Source organism: Monodelphis domestica, chromosome 2 (genome assembly GCF_027887165.1).
Source record: "Monodelphis domestica isolate mMonDom1 chromosome 2, mMonDom1.pri, whole genome shotgun sequence".
Lineage (NCBI taxonomy): Eukaryota > Metazoa > Chordata > Mammalia > Didelphimorphia > Didelphidae > Monodelphis > Monodelphis domestica.
In genome coordinates, this window is record NC_077228.1 from 171,492,176 (window position 1) to 171,511,577 (window position 19,402).

Consider the following 19,402-nt stretch of genomic DNA (forward strand, 5'->3'; position numbering starts at 1 on the left):
GTGTCTGTTACACGTCTTCTGTGGGCATGCTGTGTGTTTGCCACTCCCCCAGGTTCTGAGAAGGCTCTGGGAATTGTGGTTGGATCTCCTCTCTAGGGAACTCTAGTAGAGTGAAGCCCCTTCCCTTGGGCACCAGGTCTAGTGGTCATTCAACTTACTTTGTCCTGAAATGAGTCATTATTGTCAACACTATGAACTATGGGAAGAGAGTCTTAAAAGGAATGGCTAGACTAAGGTTGTGTCTGGCATCACCCTTTATTGTTAGAAACTGTGAAAATGACAGCTCTTGGTATAGACCAGAGCATTGCCCACACACAGGGAGCAAAGGATGGGCATGAGAAATGTTGACTAGCCTAGCCTGCCATGGGGTACTGGGCCCTGCCCATTAGGGCCCCTGGGAAGACTTGGCACACTGGCATTAGGGAATAGGGAGGGCAGAACATGCAGAAGGAAAGGAGAGGGAAAAGGACATGCAGCTGGGGAGACTGGGACACCCCAATAAAACGAGCATGACAGAAAGGGGCCCCAGCTTCTCTTTCCCAGGGGGCACCTACCTATGGCCCCCTAGGATAGAGTACTTGGGCCCTATCAGGCCAGAGAAGTTCTTACCCACCTCAAGTTTATGGTGGGGAGGACAATGGGACAGAGAGGTTAGCAGGGCATCAGTGAGAAATTGAGGGGTAGTCCTCACTGGAAAGTTTCCCCCAGACCCATACCCTTTACTCTAAACCAGACTGAGAGAAACAGGGTACATCAGTAAGAAAGGGATATAGTAGGCACAGTGCCCTATCTTGGTGACTTGAGTAAGATGCCCAGACAGGATGGGCAAGAAAATTTGAGTTTTTCTCTTGAGATGTGTAATCTGATGCCTAAGCCAGAAGATGACTAGAAAACGGTAGAGGAGGGAAGCCCCAGTGCCTAGGAATGATAAGGGTCATACCCAACCTAGGGAGAAAAAAGGAATCAAGATAAAACCCTAGATGGAAGGGGTAAAAGGGGCAGTGCCAGGGAAGAAGTGGCAGAAAGATAAGGTCAAAGGACAGGGATGAACTAAGAGGAGACAGAAGAAAAGGGAAGGAGTTCAGGGGAAGGGATGCCCAGCTCTGGCCTTGGCCAGGGCTTAGGGCTCATGGTGTGGCTTAGATGAGAAATCCAGAAGAGGACCCACAGCACCCATCATGTCTGTGGGACTCAATCCAGCTTGGAGAAACCCCCAATCGTGACTTTCCTCTCAGGTTTGATGCCCACGGGCTCTTGCAGTTGGACTGCACCACCCCCAATAAAGCAAAAGGCTGGACACACAGGTCCTGAGCAGTCCAGCGGGCACTCAAGCAGCCCACGGAAAGACACAGCATCAAGAAAGGAGACCCGACCCCGCTCATAGTCCAGGCAGATGCCCAGGCGGGGAGGCAGGGGAACCGTGCAGCCAGCCCCAGGGCCATCTCGACCTGTCAGTCCTGCTCCCCCACTACCACCAGCTCCCAGCAAGATCTTGCCCATGCCAATGGTCAGGAAGGCGAAGGGTGGAGATGCCTCCACAGTGGCATCTTCTGCTCCGCTGTCATGTCCACTGTCTGGATCATACCTGGAGGGGATCCAGAGCAAAGGTTGATGACAGGTTCAGGGATGGACCATCTTCCTCCCCTTTCTGTTCCCATTGTCTCCTTTGTGACCTTCCTCTGTACCCCCAAAGGCATTTATAACTAGAAGAGGCCTAAAAGCCATCTAGCCCAGCACCCTGGAAGTGGAGCTGAGATTTGAGTCTAGAGCTCCTTCCCTGCAGACAGATCCCATTCAGTCCTGTATTCTCCCCACCAAATCCTGGAGAAAATTACTTTCCCCACTCCTGTGGTGCCATACTGTGCTCAGTCTCCTCCCTAGCCCTTCTGGGACCCTGCGCTCCCCTCCTCACTGTTCCCCCTTTATGGTCTGACCTGGGGCTGACCACATCCGGGGCGCCCTGGAAATTCTCCTGCAGTTTGCTTTCTAGCCCGACACCCACTTTGACCAGGTAGGAGGCAGGATCCACTGCGCAGGCCCAGTAGCTGCGGCCTTGGGTCACAGCCACGTCTCCCAGCACGATGTCCACACTCAGGTGGCAGCCTGTCAACAGCCGCTCAGCCGCCAGGAGCAGGGGCACCCCTGGGATACTGCGTACCGCCCGTTGGTCCTTGCTGATGGCCAGCCTCTCTCTGCTGGAACCCCAGCGCCCATCCAGGAAGAAGTGCAGAACTGGGGGAGAGTGGGCAAGATCGGAAGAACAGGAGGATGGGGAAGCAGGAGAATAGCCCGGGGAGGGGGCTCAGGGGAACTGTCAGTGCCCACAGCAGTCCAGATTCAGGGGGAGCAGAAAGAAGAGGAGTGTCCTTGGGGAAGCTATCCCCTGGATGCCTCCTCATTTCAAGCTAGACTAGACTGCTGGAGGTGGAGGAGGAAAGGGACCATAATGGAGGGCTCTACTGGACACAATGCCTGAGCTGGAGGAGTTAGGTGAGATGCTCAAGCATGAGGAAACCTGGAAGTTTAAGGGGCAGATGGATGAATTTCTAGAACAGACAGGGAATGGGCCATGAGGGGAAATGGGAATGGGGAATGGGTATGAAGGTAGAAGCAGAGGATGGGTATGGGACCCCAGGAAGAATTTTATGGAAAAGTTAAAAAATTATTCCCCCCATTCCCCAAGTCCAAGACCCCAACCTCACCTCTGCTTGTCCCTAATGCTGGATTCTCTTCCTGAGCCCAATAGCTGGTACCCCTCTCTGTCCCATTGCACGTATTCCTCCATCATAGACCCCTGTATCCATCTCTCATTTATCTCTGCCCCTCTCTCTCTCCTTTACACCCCCCCCCATGCCTTAGCTTTAAGCAACCCTCTGAGATTTACAAAGTCCCTTTGTGATCCTTATTTCGTTTTAACCTCATAACAACATGGTAAAATAGATTAGGTGGGATATGGAAAGATAGGAATGTATCAAATTTATTAGTAGTTATGTGGGTTGAGGGGTCTGGATTTGTGATTTCACTAGTATAAGAGGTCCCACCAACCCAGGCCACCAACTGTTCTACCCCATATATATATAATCTGAAAATTACCCAGAACCCTGAGCAGTGACTTAAACAGGGTCACATGACCAGTAGGCATCCGAGATAAAACAGACCCAGCTCTGCCAGACTGTCACCCTGACTCTCTCCATCATACCCTCAACCATTATTGCCCCCAATTTACAGCTGGGAGAAGCAAGATTGAGATAGTTTCAGCGACTTGCTCCTGGGTTGCTCAATTGAAATAGCAGATTTAGGATTGGAACTGGAGTAGTCAAGGATGCCTATTGCTCCTTGTAACAGTCACTTACACAAAGGGCTTTAAAGTTGGCAAGATTCTTTCTTTCCTAATGACTCTGTAAGATAGGCATGGTAGAACAGAGAGCATTGTCCTGATTTAATAGATGAGGAAACTGAGGCACAGAGGTGAAATGATTTGCCCACAGTTACATAGTGAGTGTCAGAGATACTTAAGGATTAAAACCTAGGTTTCTTCTGTCTCCAAGTCCAAAGCTCTTTACAAACAAACAAAACCCCCTTACTTTATGTCTTAGTATCAATTCTAAGACAGAAGGACTACAAGCGGCTCTGCAATCGGAGTTCAGTGATTTGCCCAGGGTGACATAGCTAAGAAGTGTCTAAGGCCAAATTTGAACCCAGGTCTTTAGGACTCCAGGCTCAGTCACCTCGCTGCCCCTGAAGTTCTTTCTACAGGACCAGGCTATCCAGTGTCCCTGATGACCACATGCTAATCCTCCCTCCAGTGTTTTCCCTGCAGTCCCCAAGCACTTGCTCTCCTAGTGATTCTATCTGCCCCAATTCCCAGGCCTTGCCCATCAGCTCACCTGGTGCAGGGGGAGTGTGCAGGTGGACATCCTCACTGTATTCTCCATAGCCCGCCTTATTGCAGCCTCTGACCCGAAGCACGTAGACTGAGCCTGGGTCAGGGTTCTCCAGCAGAGCACTGGTCCCTCTCACCTCCTCTCGCCGCTGCCATCGGGTGGGGCCTGGAGGATTAGGGACATCTGTGCGCCGGAATTCCACAGTATAGTGCCAAGCAGGTGGGGAATGGGGGGGCAGCCGCCAGCAGAGGAAAATCTGATCATAGGCAAAGGTGCGCTGGGTGTCGATCACAGGAGCCTCGGGAACTGCAAGAAGAAATGGCAAGTCAGGACACAAGAGGGCCAGGGATGGATGGGGCAAAGGGGAAGGAAAGGGCGGGCAGCGGGAGCCCGGAGGGTGAGTGGAAGTGAGGGGTGGGGAATGCCTGAAGAAGGAAACCGATAAATAGAAACACCAGGACCCAGGCTGGGACAAGCGGAGAGCAGACACCTAGGAGACGGGAATAGAGATAGAGGCACAGAATATAGGGAGGAAGGGGAAGAGGACAGGGAGAGCTAGGCAAGCAAAAGGTAGAAGGTGACAGGGGAGCACAGGACGTCAGAAAACCCTGGCTAGCCTGGGGTGGGGGGGACTCTTCCCAGCTTTGCTGCTCGCTGGCTGGATAATCGTGGGCAAGTCACTTTGTCCTTTATGGGCCTCAGATTCCTCATTGGTAAAATGAGGGGCGTCCTATGAGCCTAGAACTGAGCCCAAGTTATGAGTGGGAATGGGGCTGAGGAAAAAGGAGGAAGACAAGAAATAAGGGAAGAAAGGAGGAAGAAGGAAGGGGTGCAAAGGTCCCCAGAACACCAAGCAATAGGAATAAAGATGGGAAGCCAAAAGATGCTTGAAGGGACAGAAGCAGAGAAGGGAAGTGGGCCTAAAGACAGGATGGCAGAAATCAGCAGGAAGGTCAAGAAGACAAAGGTGAGGCCAGTGAAGGGGAGAGGGCAGGAAGGAAGGCAATCAAAAAGCAAGGACAGAGGAGAGACTGAAGGAAAGTGGAAGGGATCAGAAGTCAAGAGAAAGGATCAGGAAAACCAGACAGGTGTTGGAATGAGGGGAGCTCTTGGAGGGGGCAGGGCAGGTAGGATAGAGGGCCCGGCAGGGGGGGGGGCAGGGGCCCCGGGGCAGGGGCCAGTGACTTGCCTGGGGTGCTCCGGAGCAGACTCTGCCGTGGCCACAGCCTATAAACAAAGAGAGGGAGAAGCAGCGCTGAGCGGAGCTCAATGGAGCCAGGGTCATGGGCTGAGCAGGGGCTGGGCGCTGGGGAGGCTGAAGGGGGCAGGGAGGAAGCTCTCTGAGGTGGACACTGCCCCCCGGGCCCGCTGCCCAGAAAAGGGAGGAAAGGATGGGGGAGATGGGAGGGGACACAGGGTCTGGCCACCTCATTACCTCTTAGGAAGCTGAGTTCTGTCAACAACTTCATCTCCCGGCCGACATCCAACTGACAATGGCGGAAGGAGGAGCTGGTAGCTGGACGAAAGTTCTGAAGGGCCTCTGTTGCCCGGGCGATCCTAGAGGAGTAGGTAGATGATGGTGGTCAGCAAAGACATCACTGGTCCAGCACTGCCCATCCTGCATCCTGGCACTGGGGACTGGCTCTCTGGGATCCCATTTGTGGTTTTGGCTCTAGCACAGGTTGTGAGGGCCCATCCCACCCCTCCAGCCTCAGTCCTGCTTTATAACATTCCTTGGTGTGTCCAAATAAGCCCAGGAAGCTCAAAGCACCAACTCCACCCTTTGGCATTAACATGGGCATCAGCTGTGCCACTTGTCTCCATATGAGCTTCACCCACTTAGGGCATTTCTTCCTTTTTTTCCCCTTTCCATGGCCTCCACCTTGTTCTCAGTCCTACCCTTTCTTGGGGAAGAGCTTTTCTAGTATGGTGCCCATTGGGTACCTGTGGTGTAGCTGCTTGGCAGCCTGAACAAAACAAGGCTGGTCTGTCTCTTTGAGGACCTCTTGGGCATAGCCCACTAGTCCGGAGCCATCCAACAGGCTCCGGTGTTCCTGGAGCTGGGCCCCCAGCCGAGCTAGCCGATCCTGCTGGCATTCATCAATGGCCTGCAGCAGAGTTGTCCGCTTCTCCTCCAGCACTGCACCCAGCCCCCGCACAAGCTGAGCCACTTCTTCCTTTGCTTGCTGACCACTCACCTGCCCAGGGGAAGAAAAAGGCACAAGGCTCAAGATTTTCCATCTTTCTTCCATTGGCCCCTCTCCTAGCTTTCTGGGTACCCAGCATCACTGCTAGTCCCTTACATATCTGAATCAATTCTATCTCTATTCTCAGAGGTAAAGGGACAAGACATGTGACTCCACTGGCAGACCCTCACCCCCTCATGCCAAGTACTTTGTGGGTCAACCTTGCTGGATGCCTACATCATTGCCCATTCCCCTGGGCATCCAAACCAAATCATTTGGCAAAAAGCATCAATGCTACAGCTTCTCAATAGCTATGCCAACTTCCTGGACAACTGTGCCAGCCTTTTGGGCTGAATGTTAAGCTTTGGGGTATCAATGCTACTTCCCTTTGTGGTTCTCCCTAAAGCATCTTTCCCTATGTAGCTTTTTCAACTCATTGAAGTCCATGTCAACCTTTCCAGAGGCATTGAAGTACCCAGCAACCTTTGCTTACCTATCACCTCAGACTTAATTCCAAGGCAAAGCTATCTTCTTTCAGAACTATAACTCTGATGTTTTAGCCAGTCCTACCCACCCTGCCCTGGCACCATGCCTGCCCCTGTGCCCTCCCTCACCTCTGTGTGCCTCACTGTCTCCTCCAGCTCACAGATCTGGGTTTGTACAGTGTCCTGATTTCCCAAAATATATGTCAGGCTCTTTGTCAGTTTCTCCTGAGAAGGAAGAGAGAAGTGGGCATTATGCCCGGGCACAGGAGGAGTTTTTGCCCCGGAGGTGAGAAAGATCAGATTAGTGTGGTACAGAGTGATTATACTGTGGGGCAGAGAGATAGAGGGATAGAGAAGCAGGCTAAGGAATGAAGACAAGAGAAAAGGACTGCTCACCTTCAGAGCCTGATAGGCACTGAGCACAGGGGTAATCTTATGCCCACTGTGAGTGCGCCGAACCCGGCAAAGCTGGCACACTAAACGCTGGCATGTCTTGCAGTAGTGAGAGACCTCCTCTTTGTGGTCTGGACACATCAGACCCTGCAGAGAGAATCAAGGCAATGGTATTAAAAATCCTTCTTAAGTCTTCTGAATGTACGTGTTTAGGTTCCAGAGGCAGAGTTAACATCTTGTGCTGGGGGAAGGGAAAGGCTGCACCACCCAGCAAGATATAACAGCCTTAGAGTAGCCACACTACAGCGAGAAAGGCCTTTTTAGGTAAAAGGGGGTATTTAGAATAAGGAACATGTTCTGGGGAGTAAAGGGACATTATTTCAAATAAGGGGCATTCTGAATGGTACTAAGCTGCTTGTCCAGACCCAAGTATGAAGGAGTATGTTACCAATGCTCTGCCAGTGGCAAAGAAGTCAAATCTCTGTGTGTGTGTTTTAAGGTACATATCTAAGCATAATGGCAGGTGATTCTCATGGGTACTAAAAGATCTGGGTCCCCACATATCCAGGGTTCCTGATAGCATGGAAGCGCTATATTTGGGCTAAAACTTCCCTCTCCCCTAGCTCCTTAGGCCCCTGTAGAAGTACCCAGAGGAATGACTGAAAGGACCTGCTCACCTTGGGGCGAAAAGTGAGGGTGGGCAGTGTGGGTTCATGCTGGGCCTTCTGAGTACCCCAGGGGTGGTAGAGCTTGAAGCACTCATTGCAGAAGGTAGCACGGCACTCGGTACAGCCCTTGGTGGCCTCCAGAGGTGGGGGCTTACAAAGCTGGCACAAGATGGCACCACCCACACTCACACTCTGCCGGTACCGCTCCACAACCCGTTCTAGGGTTAAGTTACGGAAGAGGCCACCCAGGCCCCGTTCACCCAGCTCCACATCACCCTGGCATGCTGGGCACGGGAAGGTCACCATCTGGGGGTGCAAGGCTCCCCGTTTCCGACCAGGGTATGTTCCAAAACCTGAAGGAGAGCATGAAGAGGGAGATGAAAAGAAGGGAAAGGGGGAGGGGGTCAATTCCAGTCTCCAAGACACAGCTGGGACACAAATAGATTCACTCCCTAAACAGGTGCTTTGCCATCAGTAGAAACAGAAATATCACTAAACAGGGCGACAAAGAATGCACCTTCCCCTTGCCCCTTTATATAGCTTTCTCCCATTTCCCAGGCAGACAACTCTTAGCTTTTCTGGGTACCTTTACTCCCATACTTCTGGCTGCCTGTGATTCCCACTAGACCCCCAGCCTCACCAACCATCTGAATTTAGCATCCCCACCTGACTTGAGCAGCCTGTCCAGGCGGTCTGCTTTGGGGAGGGTCCTGCGGCCAAGGCGGGGGCTTCGAGTAGCAGGGGTGGAGGCAGGTGAGGTGGGCTCAGAGCTGGGATCCCCAGTGTGGCTCCCATAACCCTGCTGGCCCAGTACTTCCCTGGCACAGGCCTGGCATACATTGTGGGCACAGGGCAGCACCAGCGGCTGCTTATACATCTCCTGGCAGACAGGGCAGAGCAACTCCCTCTCCATGTTCTTCATGCTTGTCTGGAGGGAGGAGGAGGAGGAGGAGGAAGAAAGGGAAGAAGGGCTGTCAGGGGCCTGGAACATGGTATTTTTGGTGTTTGGGTTTTTTTTTTCTTTCTCATTTGGACCCTTTGGATAAAAACTAAAGACCCAGATAATTTGATTTTGGGATGAAGTTGGAATAGCTGGGTCAGGGTTTTCCAGAGAAAAAGGCAAGAAAAGAAAAGAGCTCAGTCTTCTTGTCTATCCACCTACCTCTGGGCTCCTAAGCTCATTTTCAGGCTAAATACAGATCTGACATGCCTTCCCACACTGTAATCCCTTCCCCCTCCCCTGCCTCAGTTTCCCTCCAGCAATGGATCGGCACTGGATGACATGGGGGCGGTGCCAGTATTTTCCCCGATTCGCATCTCCTCCGCTCTCCAAGCTCTGCAGCAACCCGGCCGCATTTTCTCAGCCCGCCCTCCCCCCCACTCACCTGGCCCGCCGCCCCCACTCCCCTCGCCAAAGCACAGACGCTTTGCTCAAGGACACAGTCTTTTAGACTTCATGGATGCTGGGCCCATTTCTCTCTAGCGTTCTGCCGGCAGCTACTCCCTCTCCTGTCCCCATCCTCCCTGACCCTGCAGCGTTCTCAGACCTCCCTACCAATTGGTCCGCTAGCTTTGATCGCCCCTCTATCCGATTCACCTCCCATCGCCGCCATCCTACTTTACCGCTTTCTGCCCCGCCTCTCATACTCCTCGTCCCCCCCTTCCAGCACAGCATCCCTAGCTGCCCCCCAAGGGAGCTGGGGGTAATGGGTGCCCCACCCCCTCCCCTTCCCCACCGGAAGTAACCTCTCCCTTTTTCAGTAGTGGTGGGGCCTTCCAGCTGTCCCCTTCCTCAAGTCTCCCTCCCCAACCTCACCTTGTTCCCTCTCCTAGCAGCCATCCCGGCCAGGGGCGCAGCTGACACAAAGGAGGGAGGGAAGGAGGTGGGGGGGGGGGAGAGCTGGGTTGGCACCGCCCCTGGGAGCGCCGGGCACGGGGTTGTCATGACAACCCAGGGCTCGGAGGCGCATGGGGGGGTGGGGGTAGGAGTGTGGGGGGTGAGGGGTGAGGGTCATCGGTAGTTGACATGGGGTGGGGTCAGAGGAGAGGTGGAAAGGGAGCTTTACACCTGGAGGAGAATCACTCCTATCTATCCTCTCTGATCGGTTCTACAAGCATACACTCCCTAGAGAGCATCACTGGTCCTCTCTGACATCTCTCCTGCCAAGTCCCCTCTGCATTGCTATCCCGAGCCCAAAAGAGCCAGACAAGTCCCCTATGGACCTTAAGCCGCCCCTTAACCCATCACCTCACATCTGGAGAGCTTCCCCATGTGCTGTTCAAAGCTTTCTCAAGTCCCACCGCCTAGATTCCTTATCATGATCATGCTAACCCAAAGCCCCCTATTAATAGCTTCCTTTTTCACCGAGTGCCCCCTCGAAACCTCCTTCCCTATCCCCCTTCACACCTGCCTCCAACCTCCCACTCCAGCATCTCCTCTTACCCTCGGGGCTGCAGCCCGGCATCCGCACCTCCAACAGACCCTCCCCTCCACCTGTTCCGTAGCTATCGCCGACTCCAGGACCCCGACTCATGGCCCCTAGCCCCTGACCACAACGCCCCAGCTTCCCACTTTCCCCCCTCCTTCCCCAACTCACGCTGATGCGGACCAGCGCATCCATGATGGAAGTGAAGGTCTGCATATCCTCACCCTCAGCCATGGCTCTTTGGGTGCTCACTTCCCCCCACCCCCCAGCTTCCCTCCCTTCCTCCAGTGCCTGATATGTCCGATCCCAGCTTCGCCTATGAGCCCCCCTAGCTTAATGCAGGAGTCAGGGTGGGGTAGGGGAGTGGGGGAGGGAATACTGGCTGGGGGGGGCCTTGGGGTGGGGCACCACTGCGCATGCTCCAGGGACCGGCTCCGAACAGCGCCAGTGGTTGGGGGTGGGGGGCGGCAAAGAGAGCGGAGAGGTTGAGGAAGGTGGTGTGCAGGGGGCGGGGGTGGTGGTAAAAGGCTGGGACTTTCCCCCACGTGGTTCCCTGGGAGGGGGGAGGGTAACCTAGAAAGCTGAGGGGCAGAAATTTGGGGATACTGCTCTTCCTATGCTTGTCATCCTGTTCCCCTGAGAGCACCTTTGCTTCTGTCAAATCTGTATGTAGTGTATGTATGCAGCTGGACATCAACCTCCAAACCCCTGCCCCACGGGATTACGGACTAGAGGAAGGTGGACACCATTTAGGAAATGGGGAGGATGGGGACACAGAGGTCTGGAGGGAAGAGCAACCTAAACCTTGTAGTTAGCTGTACAACAAGCACAAGGGAGGGGGCATCACGGGTAGGGGTGGACATAGTGGGCACGAAGGGGAAGCAAGATGAATGGATATATGCACATATCGGGGGGGATATGGAGGGGACTTAATAGCATTGTATCCAGCAGTACAGAAGAGAGAAGTACCACGGACACTGAGAAGGTAGCAGCGCGGACTGGGATGGACCCGAACAGGGCGGAGTTCTGAGGACCCGCGGGAGTGGCGGGACAGGGGCGGTGGCTGGGGCTCGTTGTCCTTGCATTTCTTCCTCCGCTCCGGCAGTTGGCGCTGCCCCCAAGCGCAAGAAGGAGGAGTCGAAGGAAGGAGGCAATGAGGAGGAAGGGAAGAGAAAAGGGGCCGAGCCTTGACGCATGCGCAACGCTCTCCGAGGCCGGTTCGGCTCCTTGTTTTGTACGGGCCGGAGGTACTGAGTGGACCTGCACGTGGAGCATCATGGGTAATGGAACCGGGCAGGATCTGGCGGGGAACCCCCGGGAGGGTTGGCTCGAGGATGGGGGACCGCTGCTGGGCCGGGGCCGTCGCGGTGCTGACGTGGCTTGTCTGGCCAGTCTCAATGGGCAGGGCTTCGGCGGAACTTGAGAGCCGCTGGCGGCCTTGGGCACTGCTCAACTCCAGTTTACAGATAAGGAAACTGAGGCTTAGAGCAGAAGTGTTCCCTTCCCCCTCCCCCCAGTCACACAGAGGCAGAGTTAGAATTCGAACCTAGACCCAGCGTTCTGTTTAGTGCCACCTTGTCATAAATAAGTTGATTGAATGGGGCGATATCTTGGAAGTATAGGTGTTGGTGGGAGAACCGGCCATTCCTGAACATTATTCAGGGTTCTGGGCTAGTGACCCAGGAATGAGCCACAAGTTGTGTTCTTTGGAGAACTCTGGGTGGGCATAATTGTTTTCCTTAACTGTAAAATGATGCCTACCTCACAGTATTGTTGTGAGATCCCATAATTTGCAAACCTGAAAGCTGGGGTTCTTCATCTGAAGGTCCATGTTTTAAAAACACTTTGTAACAGCCATATTTTACTATAACTGGTTTCCTTTGTAACCCTGTGTATTTTATCATATGCATTTAAAAACATTTTAAAAATGGATGATCTTATAGATCATCCAGACTTTACCCACCTGACATAGAAAAGGTTACAAGCCCTTGCCATAATGGGCTATGTAAATGTGTGCTATTATCACTATTATTATGACATTGGTAGGGGACCATGCATTATGGGAAATCACCAAGGGGCCTGGAATATTACTGAGATGACAAGGCACAATATTGGGGTGTTACTGGTGAATTATGGGGGGGCTGGTGAATCATAGGATGAGGAACAGATATATTGAGATTATTCATGGGGAAGGGGAGGCACGAATGTTTGGGGAAGCATATTGTAAATTATTCTTTCTTACTTTCCCAAATTTTACTTTCAGTGGTGGGCACGGGCACTTCTTTGGCCCTCTCCTCGCTCCTGTCCCTGCTGCTGTTTGCAGGAATGCAGATGTATAGCCGGCAGCTTGCTTCCACTGAGTGGCTTACTATCCAAGGAGGTCTGCTGGGTTCAGCATTGTTTGTGTTCTCCCTTACTGTATCCTTCTGGGGGTGGGGGAAATGGAAATTTCAGAAGAGGGAAGGCCTTTGCTTATTAGCAGTAGAAAGACTAGATAGATATAAAGAAGAGGAAAGCCTTATTAGCTGCAGAGAAAACAGATATAAAAAGGATGGAGGCTTTATTAGCAGAAGAAAGACTAGATAGAAAGACAGTCACACAGACAAATTCAGAGTAGGGAAGCCTTGTTAGCAGAAAGATTAGCTAGACAAGCAAATAGTCAGAGGAAGGAGTCTGTTAGCAGCAGAAAGACTAGATAGATAGACAGACAGACAGATTCAGAATAGGGAAGTCTTATTAGCAGAAAGATTAGATAGACAGAGGAGGGAGGCCTTTTTATCAGCAGAAAAATCAGATAGATATATAGATATGAGATAGATGAATAAAAATATATAGGGAGATACAGAGATAGATGGGGAGAGAGAGATAGCTATAGATGGAGGTTGAGAGAGAGAGAGAGATAGCTATATAAAGAGAGATAGAAATGTAAGTAGATGGACATAGAGAGGGATAACCTATATAACACCAGCAGGACAGGGTTATTGTAAGGATAGTGTTTGGTATTCTTCAAAGTGCTATAGAAATATTTCATTTTTATCTTCCTTTAACCCCTTTACCTCAGGCCTTCAACAATTTGGAGAACCTGGTCTTTGGTAAAGGGTTCCAGGCCAAGATCTTCCCTGAGAGTAAGTGAGAATCTGGAGGTGTCCAGGTGGGCACTGGTATATTGGAGCCCTCACCTTCTATGGAGCTTCACTGGTGTCCTGTGGGGGGTTGAGGGGCATGGCAGAGCATGTGTAGGAGACCAGCAGAGCAAGGGAATGATGTGTTAAGTAGGATCCAGTATACAGATACATTTTGCTTTTACTCCACCATTGTTAATCAGACATTCTACTCCAGTACAAAAAAAGAGTCATTAAGTACCTCCCATTTGTCAGGTACTGTGCTTGGTGCAAGGATTAAAAGACAAAGCAAAAAAATAGACCTTGCCCTCAATGAGTTTACATTTTGTTAGGGGATACAATAGGCAATACTGGTGGAGCAGTAGATAGAACACTGGGCTTGGAATCAGGAAGGCTCATCTTCCTGAGTTTATATCTACAACAACAAAAAAATTGAAAGTATTCTGAAAATTGTACATTTCAATGTACCCCAAAGCCAAAGAAGGTAGATTTCTAAATTCTCTCTTGTGATGACCAATTCAGGAAGTAGAAAGTTGGCTTAATTTTTGTATTTCATGCAAACTTCAGCTACTTGGATCCGATTTCACTGAGTCAAAAGCCTTCATTTTATAGATGAGAAGACTGAAGTCCAGAGACCATAAGCATTTACCCAGCTTATAAAAGTCTGAGGCAGGTTGTAACTCTAGGTCTTTCTGATTCCCACCCCAGTGACCTACGTACTACATAAAGCTGTCTCTCTGGAAAGGACAAATGGCACCTTTATACAACAAATTGGAACTCAAGCTATCCCCCAAATCCCAGGCAATTATGCTTCCCTTAAAACTGTTAGTCTAGGGGGACAGCTGGATGGCTCAGTGGACTGAGAGCCAGGCTTAGAGACAGGAGGTCCTAGGTTTACATCTGGCCTCAGACACTTAATAGCTGTGTGACCCTGGGTAAGTCACTTAACTTCTATTGCCTAGCCCTTACCACTCTTCTGCCTTCGAACCAATACATAGTATTGATTTTAAAACAGAAGGTAAGGGTTTTTAAAAACAAAACAAAAAAACCTTTAGTCCAAAGTATTTATCTGCCTCTGGGATGGAGGGAAGGAAGAAGAGAATCTGGATCACAAAATGTTAGAAAACAATTGTCAAAAATGATTTCTGCCTGTGATTAAAAAAAGAAAAATTAATTGAAAAAAAAGAAAACAACCAACCAACCCCAAAACCTTTAGTAGGTAAAACTGAAACCCATTATTGTCTCCCTAGCTGATCGTTTCTCTAAGTTTTAGTTGATCCTATTGCAGGCTGTCAGGATTCCCTCCAGTACCCAGAGACTGAGTCCAGCCCCTCTCCATCTCCCCCTTATACCGCTAAGGAAAAAAACCCAGAGAGAAGTTATTGGCTTAGAGGGAGTTTGTGCTGAGCTGATCTTCCAGGAGAGGAGGTTAAGACCCTGAGAGTATAGCAGTTATGACAAGTGACATACATAGTACTTGAAAATGTGCAGGTTTTTGTGTTTCTAATCTCATTTGAGCTACACAATAGCCCTTTGGGGTTTGGTACTGCTATGAGCAATATTCTCATTTTACCTATAAGGAAACAGGCTTTGAGAGAAGGGGAAGGGAAGGGAAAGGATAAGTATTTCTGTAGCACCTACTGTGTATCAGGGATTGTGCTGACTTTGTTTTACAAATATCTCATTTGCCCCTAATACCAACCCTATGAGAAGAAGGTTATTTTTATCCCCATTATTGTTACTATCTGCTGAAGAAGCAAAGACAAACAGAGGGCAAATAACTTGATCATGATCACATAGCCAGTATCCAAAGTTAGACCTGAACTGAGGTATTTCTGACTCCAGGGCCAGGTTCCCTCTGATATAATGATTAAGATATATATAAGAGCAGCTGGGGGCTCAGTGTACAAAGAGACAGGAGGTCTTGGGTTCAAATATGGCCTCAGACATTTCCTAACTGTGTGACCCTGGGCAAGTCACTTGACTCCCATTGCCTAGCCCTTACTGCTCTTCTGCCTTGGAACCAATACACAGTATTGATCTAAGGCAGAAGGTAATAGTTTAGAAAAATAATAATATTAAGGATTGCCCCATATCTGATCCCTGAACATATGCCCCTAAGTTCCTTCTGAGTGCCCCTCTGGATTTTGCCCCTCTTGTTGCCTTCTTACCTTTCAGTTCTCATCTGCCTCCTATTGGCTCTCTTTGCCTCTGGCCTCATCCACCGAGTCTGTGTAACTACCTGGTAAGTATTGGGAATTGTGACAAGGGGCATGGTGCCACTGCTACAGTGTTAGTTATCTTCCCTTATTGCCTTACCCTCTTCTGTCTCTAATTTATTTCAATTTTTTAAGGATCCATGATCTCTTTGGTATGGATATTTATTTCTTCCTGTCCTTAATTAGATTATCCCCATGAGTCCTTGTGGCCAGAACATTTGTCATCCTACAACCAGTGCGATGGTTTAGTTGGGCCTCAAACAGTAGGGCTATAGGTCATTATTGGGCCTGCCCTCAAAAGCCTTTCTACTTTGGTGGTACTACTCTTATAACCTAGCCTTTGAGACCCAGGAGTCATCCCCACCCCAAAATGAGGCATCAAAGAGGACTTCCAAAAGGACTACCTCTAACCAGTCACACAAAATAGAAGTCTCCCTCCTCCCACCTCTATTCTATACAAATCCTTTGGCTTTGTTGCTCCCCTCCTTTGGCAGCCTCTTCCATACTGCCATATTCCAGGGTAAATAGAGCAATTTAACATCCCTCTCTGATTCAGTTGCTGACCCTGGTTCCTTTGGCTCTTGATGTAACCTCTTTTCCCCCCTTCATTGTGCAGCTTCATCTTCTCCATGGTTGGGCTTTACTACATCAACAAGATCTCCTCTGCTTTGTATCAGGCAACTGCACCAGTAATCGTCCCTGCCAAAGTCACAGGCAAAAGCAAGAAGAGGAATTGACCCCTCAGTGACCAATAAAACTAACATAACTCCTTTGTAACCCAGTGTGTTCTGCTCTGTTTTGGGTGGTATTAACAGAGGTGTGCTTGTGTTTCATAACCATCTGTCTGGGGAATGAAAGGGAACCGTGTGCACAATACACCTTAAAAAAAATAATAACCTTACCTTCTATCTTGGAATCAATACTGTATTGATTCTAAGGCAGAAGAGCAGTAAGGGTTAAGCAGTGGGTATTTAAGTGACTAGCTCAGTGTAACACAGCTAGGAAGTGCCAAATTCAGATTTGAACGGAGGACCTCCTGCTTTTGGCCTTTCCTTAGCCCACCCAGGGACTGTCAGTCTTCACTTCAGGAGGATAAGAACATTCTAAGTCTTGGAATAGAATCTAGAACACAATAAAGTCTTCCTTCACAAGTAAGGGACCGTGGAACAGGGCAGTGAAAGGAATCTTAGTAAGATTCTATTGACGTTTAAGACTCTTCCCATCCCACACAAATCAACTCCTCCTGACTCCTATTTTGTTCCTTCTTTCCCTTCTGGCTTAATTTTCTTCTACCTTGGGGCCTCTTTTTTTTTTTTAAACCCTTACCTTCTGCCTTACTATCCATTCTAAGACAGAAGAGCAGTAAGAGCTAGGCAATTGGGATTAACTAATTTACCTAGGATGACATAGCCAGGAATTGTCTGAGGCCAGATTTGAATCTGGATGCTCCTGCTTTTAGACCTGGTGCTCTCTTTACTGTACTACTTAGCTATCCCATTTGAGCCATTTTTTCCTCCATGCCCTCCATTTTCCATCTCTACTTCTAAATCTTATTCCACGATCTTTTATAAAAGCAGCTTGACAGTTCTTGCAGCCCTTGCCTTCCTTGAGAAACAGTTTATCCCACCGAATGGAGTGGTAGGTTTGGAATGAGAAAAAACTATTCAAGCCACTTCTGACTGTAGCTATGACACCAGGAACAAGTCCCCTAATCTCTCCGCACCTTTGTTTCCTCTATAAAATAGCCATAATAACTGTAATACTCATTTCACATGGCTGTTGTGAGTTTCAAATGCTTTGGAAACTAATTCAATGCGACAGGTAAATTATCATTATTTATTTTCCCTCTTATTTTTACCCCCCCACACACATTACACACAGATACAATTTCACTAATCCTTTTCTGATATTTTGCCATCTATGTTCTCTCCTCTCACCCCTCTCTCATCATCAAGACTGCAGCAGGTAATATGATATAGATTGTACGTGTGTTATCGTGCAATACATATTTCCACATTTGTCACGTTGTGAAAGAAGATACATAGAGTTTGTACGAGAAATAAATTCAACACGGAAAGAAGTGAAGAATAGGATGCTTCAATTTGCATTCAGACTATCACTTTCTTCTGTAGCCATGGATAGCCTTTTCCCTCATGAGTCCCTTGGATCTTTCTTGGATGCTTGCACAGATGAGAATAGCTAAGCCATTCACAGTTGATCATTGTATATTATTGCTGTTACTGTGTACAGTGATCTCCTGGTTCTGCTCACTTCACTTTGCATCCCTTCGTATTAGTTTTTCCAAGTTTTTCTGAACTCATCCTATTTGTCTTCTTATGGCACAATGATATTCCATCACAATCATATGCCACAGCTTGCTCAGCCATTCCCCAATTGAGGGACATCGCTTTAGTTTCCAATTCTTTGCCACCACAAAAAGAGCAGCTATAAATATTTTTGTACAAATAGGTCCTTTCCCCTTTTTTATTCTCTTTGGGATACAGACCTACTAAACCAAAGGGTAAAATTATGGTTATTTAGATAGACAGTAAATAATGTATTTGGGGCAGCTAGGTGACACAATGGATATAGCACCAGGCCTGGAGTCAGGAAGACCTGAGTTCAAATGTGACCTCATACATTTGCTAACTGGAATCCTGCACAAGTCCCTTAACCCTTTGAGCCTTTGTTCCTCATTTGTAAAATGAGCTGGAGAAGGAAATGGCAAAACAGCCCAGTATCTTTACCAAGAAAACCCCAAATGATGTCACTAAGTCAGATATGACTGAACAAATAAAGGAAAGAAAAATGAATATGGAGTTAGATCAGAGTTCCATTCCTGATTTAGCCCATTGCTACCATGTAACCTTGGGTAAGTCACTTCTCTAGATTTGTTTCTCATCAGTAAAATAAAGGGGATGAACTAAGTGATCTTTAAGATTTGGACAAGTTTATGACTGAAGACTATAAATGACTGTAAAGAGAGTGTGGAATATTTTGCATCTCTTTTGAAAGTTTTAGGGGGCAGCTGGATGGCTCTGTGGATTGAGAACTAGGTCCATAGACAGGAGATCCTGGGTTCAAATCTGGCCCCAGACACTTTCTAACTGTGTGACCCTAGGCAAGTCACTTAACCCCTATTACCTTATGACTCTTCTGCTTTGAAACCAATACATAGGATTAATTCTAAAACAGAAGGAAAGGGTTTTTCTTTTATTTTTAAAAGAAAGTTTTACTGAATGGATCCCTGCTTCATTCAAACCACTCTCTGTCCTCTCTATCCATAGCTGCCTTGCTTGCCCATGTCTCCATGGGCTTTGTCTCCCAACCAAGAAATAGGTTACTCTCTGACATGAGAAATGATCTCTTGCTTCTGAATCATTCTGCTCCTGCCCTATCCTCTCCCCCCATTCAAGTGCATTCAGGAGGTTCCTTAGGTTATGGAGTCAGATGGACCTGGAGAAGATGATAGCCAAGGAAATATCCTATTTCGAATTCAGAAGAGAGCCCGTTCTGTGGGGAAGGGTTGGGGGACAGTTTTTTTAATCATTCGATTTGTAGTCAAAAATGTTGCATTTTTTGGTGTATTTGTTTTTTAACTCTTATCTTCTTAGAATCAATACTGAGTATTGGTTCCAAGGCAGAGGAGCTGTAAGGTCTAGGCAATGGGGATTAAATGACTTGCTTAGGGTCACACAGGTAGGAAGTGTCTGAAGCCAGATTTGAACCCTTTCTCTGCACTTGGCTAATTCACTAAAACACCAAAAATTAGCTCTATCTTTTTTTTTCTTTTAAAATCCTTACCTTCTGTTTTAGAATTTATTCTAAGGCAGAAGAGCAGCAAAAGCTAGGTACCTAGGGTTAAGTGACTTGGCTAGGGTCACAAGCTAGGAAGTATTTGAGACCAGATTTGAACCCAAGTCCTCCCATCTCCAGGCCTGGTGCTCTATCCACAGTGCCACTTGGGGATAATGTTTTTGATCATTAGATTTGCAGTGAGAGTATTTGGGCTTTAATAT

At 48.9% G+C, this 19,402-nt stretch overlaps 2 protein-coding genes across 4 annotated transcripts; one reads left to right on the forward strand and one right to left on the reverse strand.

The window, feature by feature from the left end:
- Positions 1-236: 236 nt before the first annotated feature.
- Positions 237-10,453, reverse strand: TRIM46 (tripartite motif containing 46). 3 transcript variants are annotated; one of them, XM_056816302.1, is made up of 10 exons: positions 10,214-10,453; positions 8,283-8,544; positions 7,626-7,969; positions 6,952-7,095; positions 6,685-6,780; positions 5,829-6,082; positions 5,320-5,441; positions 3,888-4,190; positions 1,935-2,232; positions 237-1,585 (listed from the first exon to the last, which is right to left on the reverse strand). In XM_056816302.1, the coding sequence occupies exons 1-10, from the start codon at positions 10,274-10,276 to the stop codon at positions 1,192-1,194; spliced, it is 2,280 nt and encodes a 759-aa protein (XP_056672280.1). In that variant the 5' UTR covers positions 10,277-10,453; the 3' UTR covers positions 237-1,191. The 3 variants fall into 3 exon arrangements, with proteins under 3 accessions (XP_056672280.1, XP_056672281.1, XP_056672282.1); XM_056816303.1 differs by lacking the exon at positions 10,214-10,453 and adding an exon at positions 9,433-9,478; XM_056816304.1 differs by lacking the exon at positions 8,283-8,544 and having other exon boundaries at positions 10,214-10,395.
- Positions 10,454-10,511: 58 nt separating this feature from the next.
- Positions 10,512-16,160, forward strand: KRTCAP2 (keratinocyte associated protein 2). The gene is made up of 5 exons (XM_007482024.3): positions 10,512-11,322; positions 12,306-12,460; positions 13,104-13,167; positions 15,343-15,409; positions 16,000-16,160. Exons 1-5 carry the CDS (start codon positions 11,196-11,198, stop codon positions 16,118-16,120), a joined length of 534 nt encoding a protein of 177 aa, XP_007482086.3. The 5' UTR covers positions 10,512-11,195; the 3' UTR covers positions 16,121-16,160.
- The last annotated feature ends 3,242 nt before the right edge of the window (positions 16,161-19,402 follow it).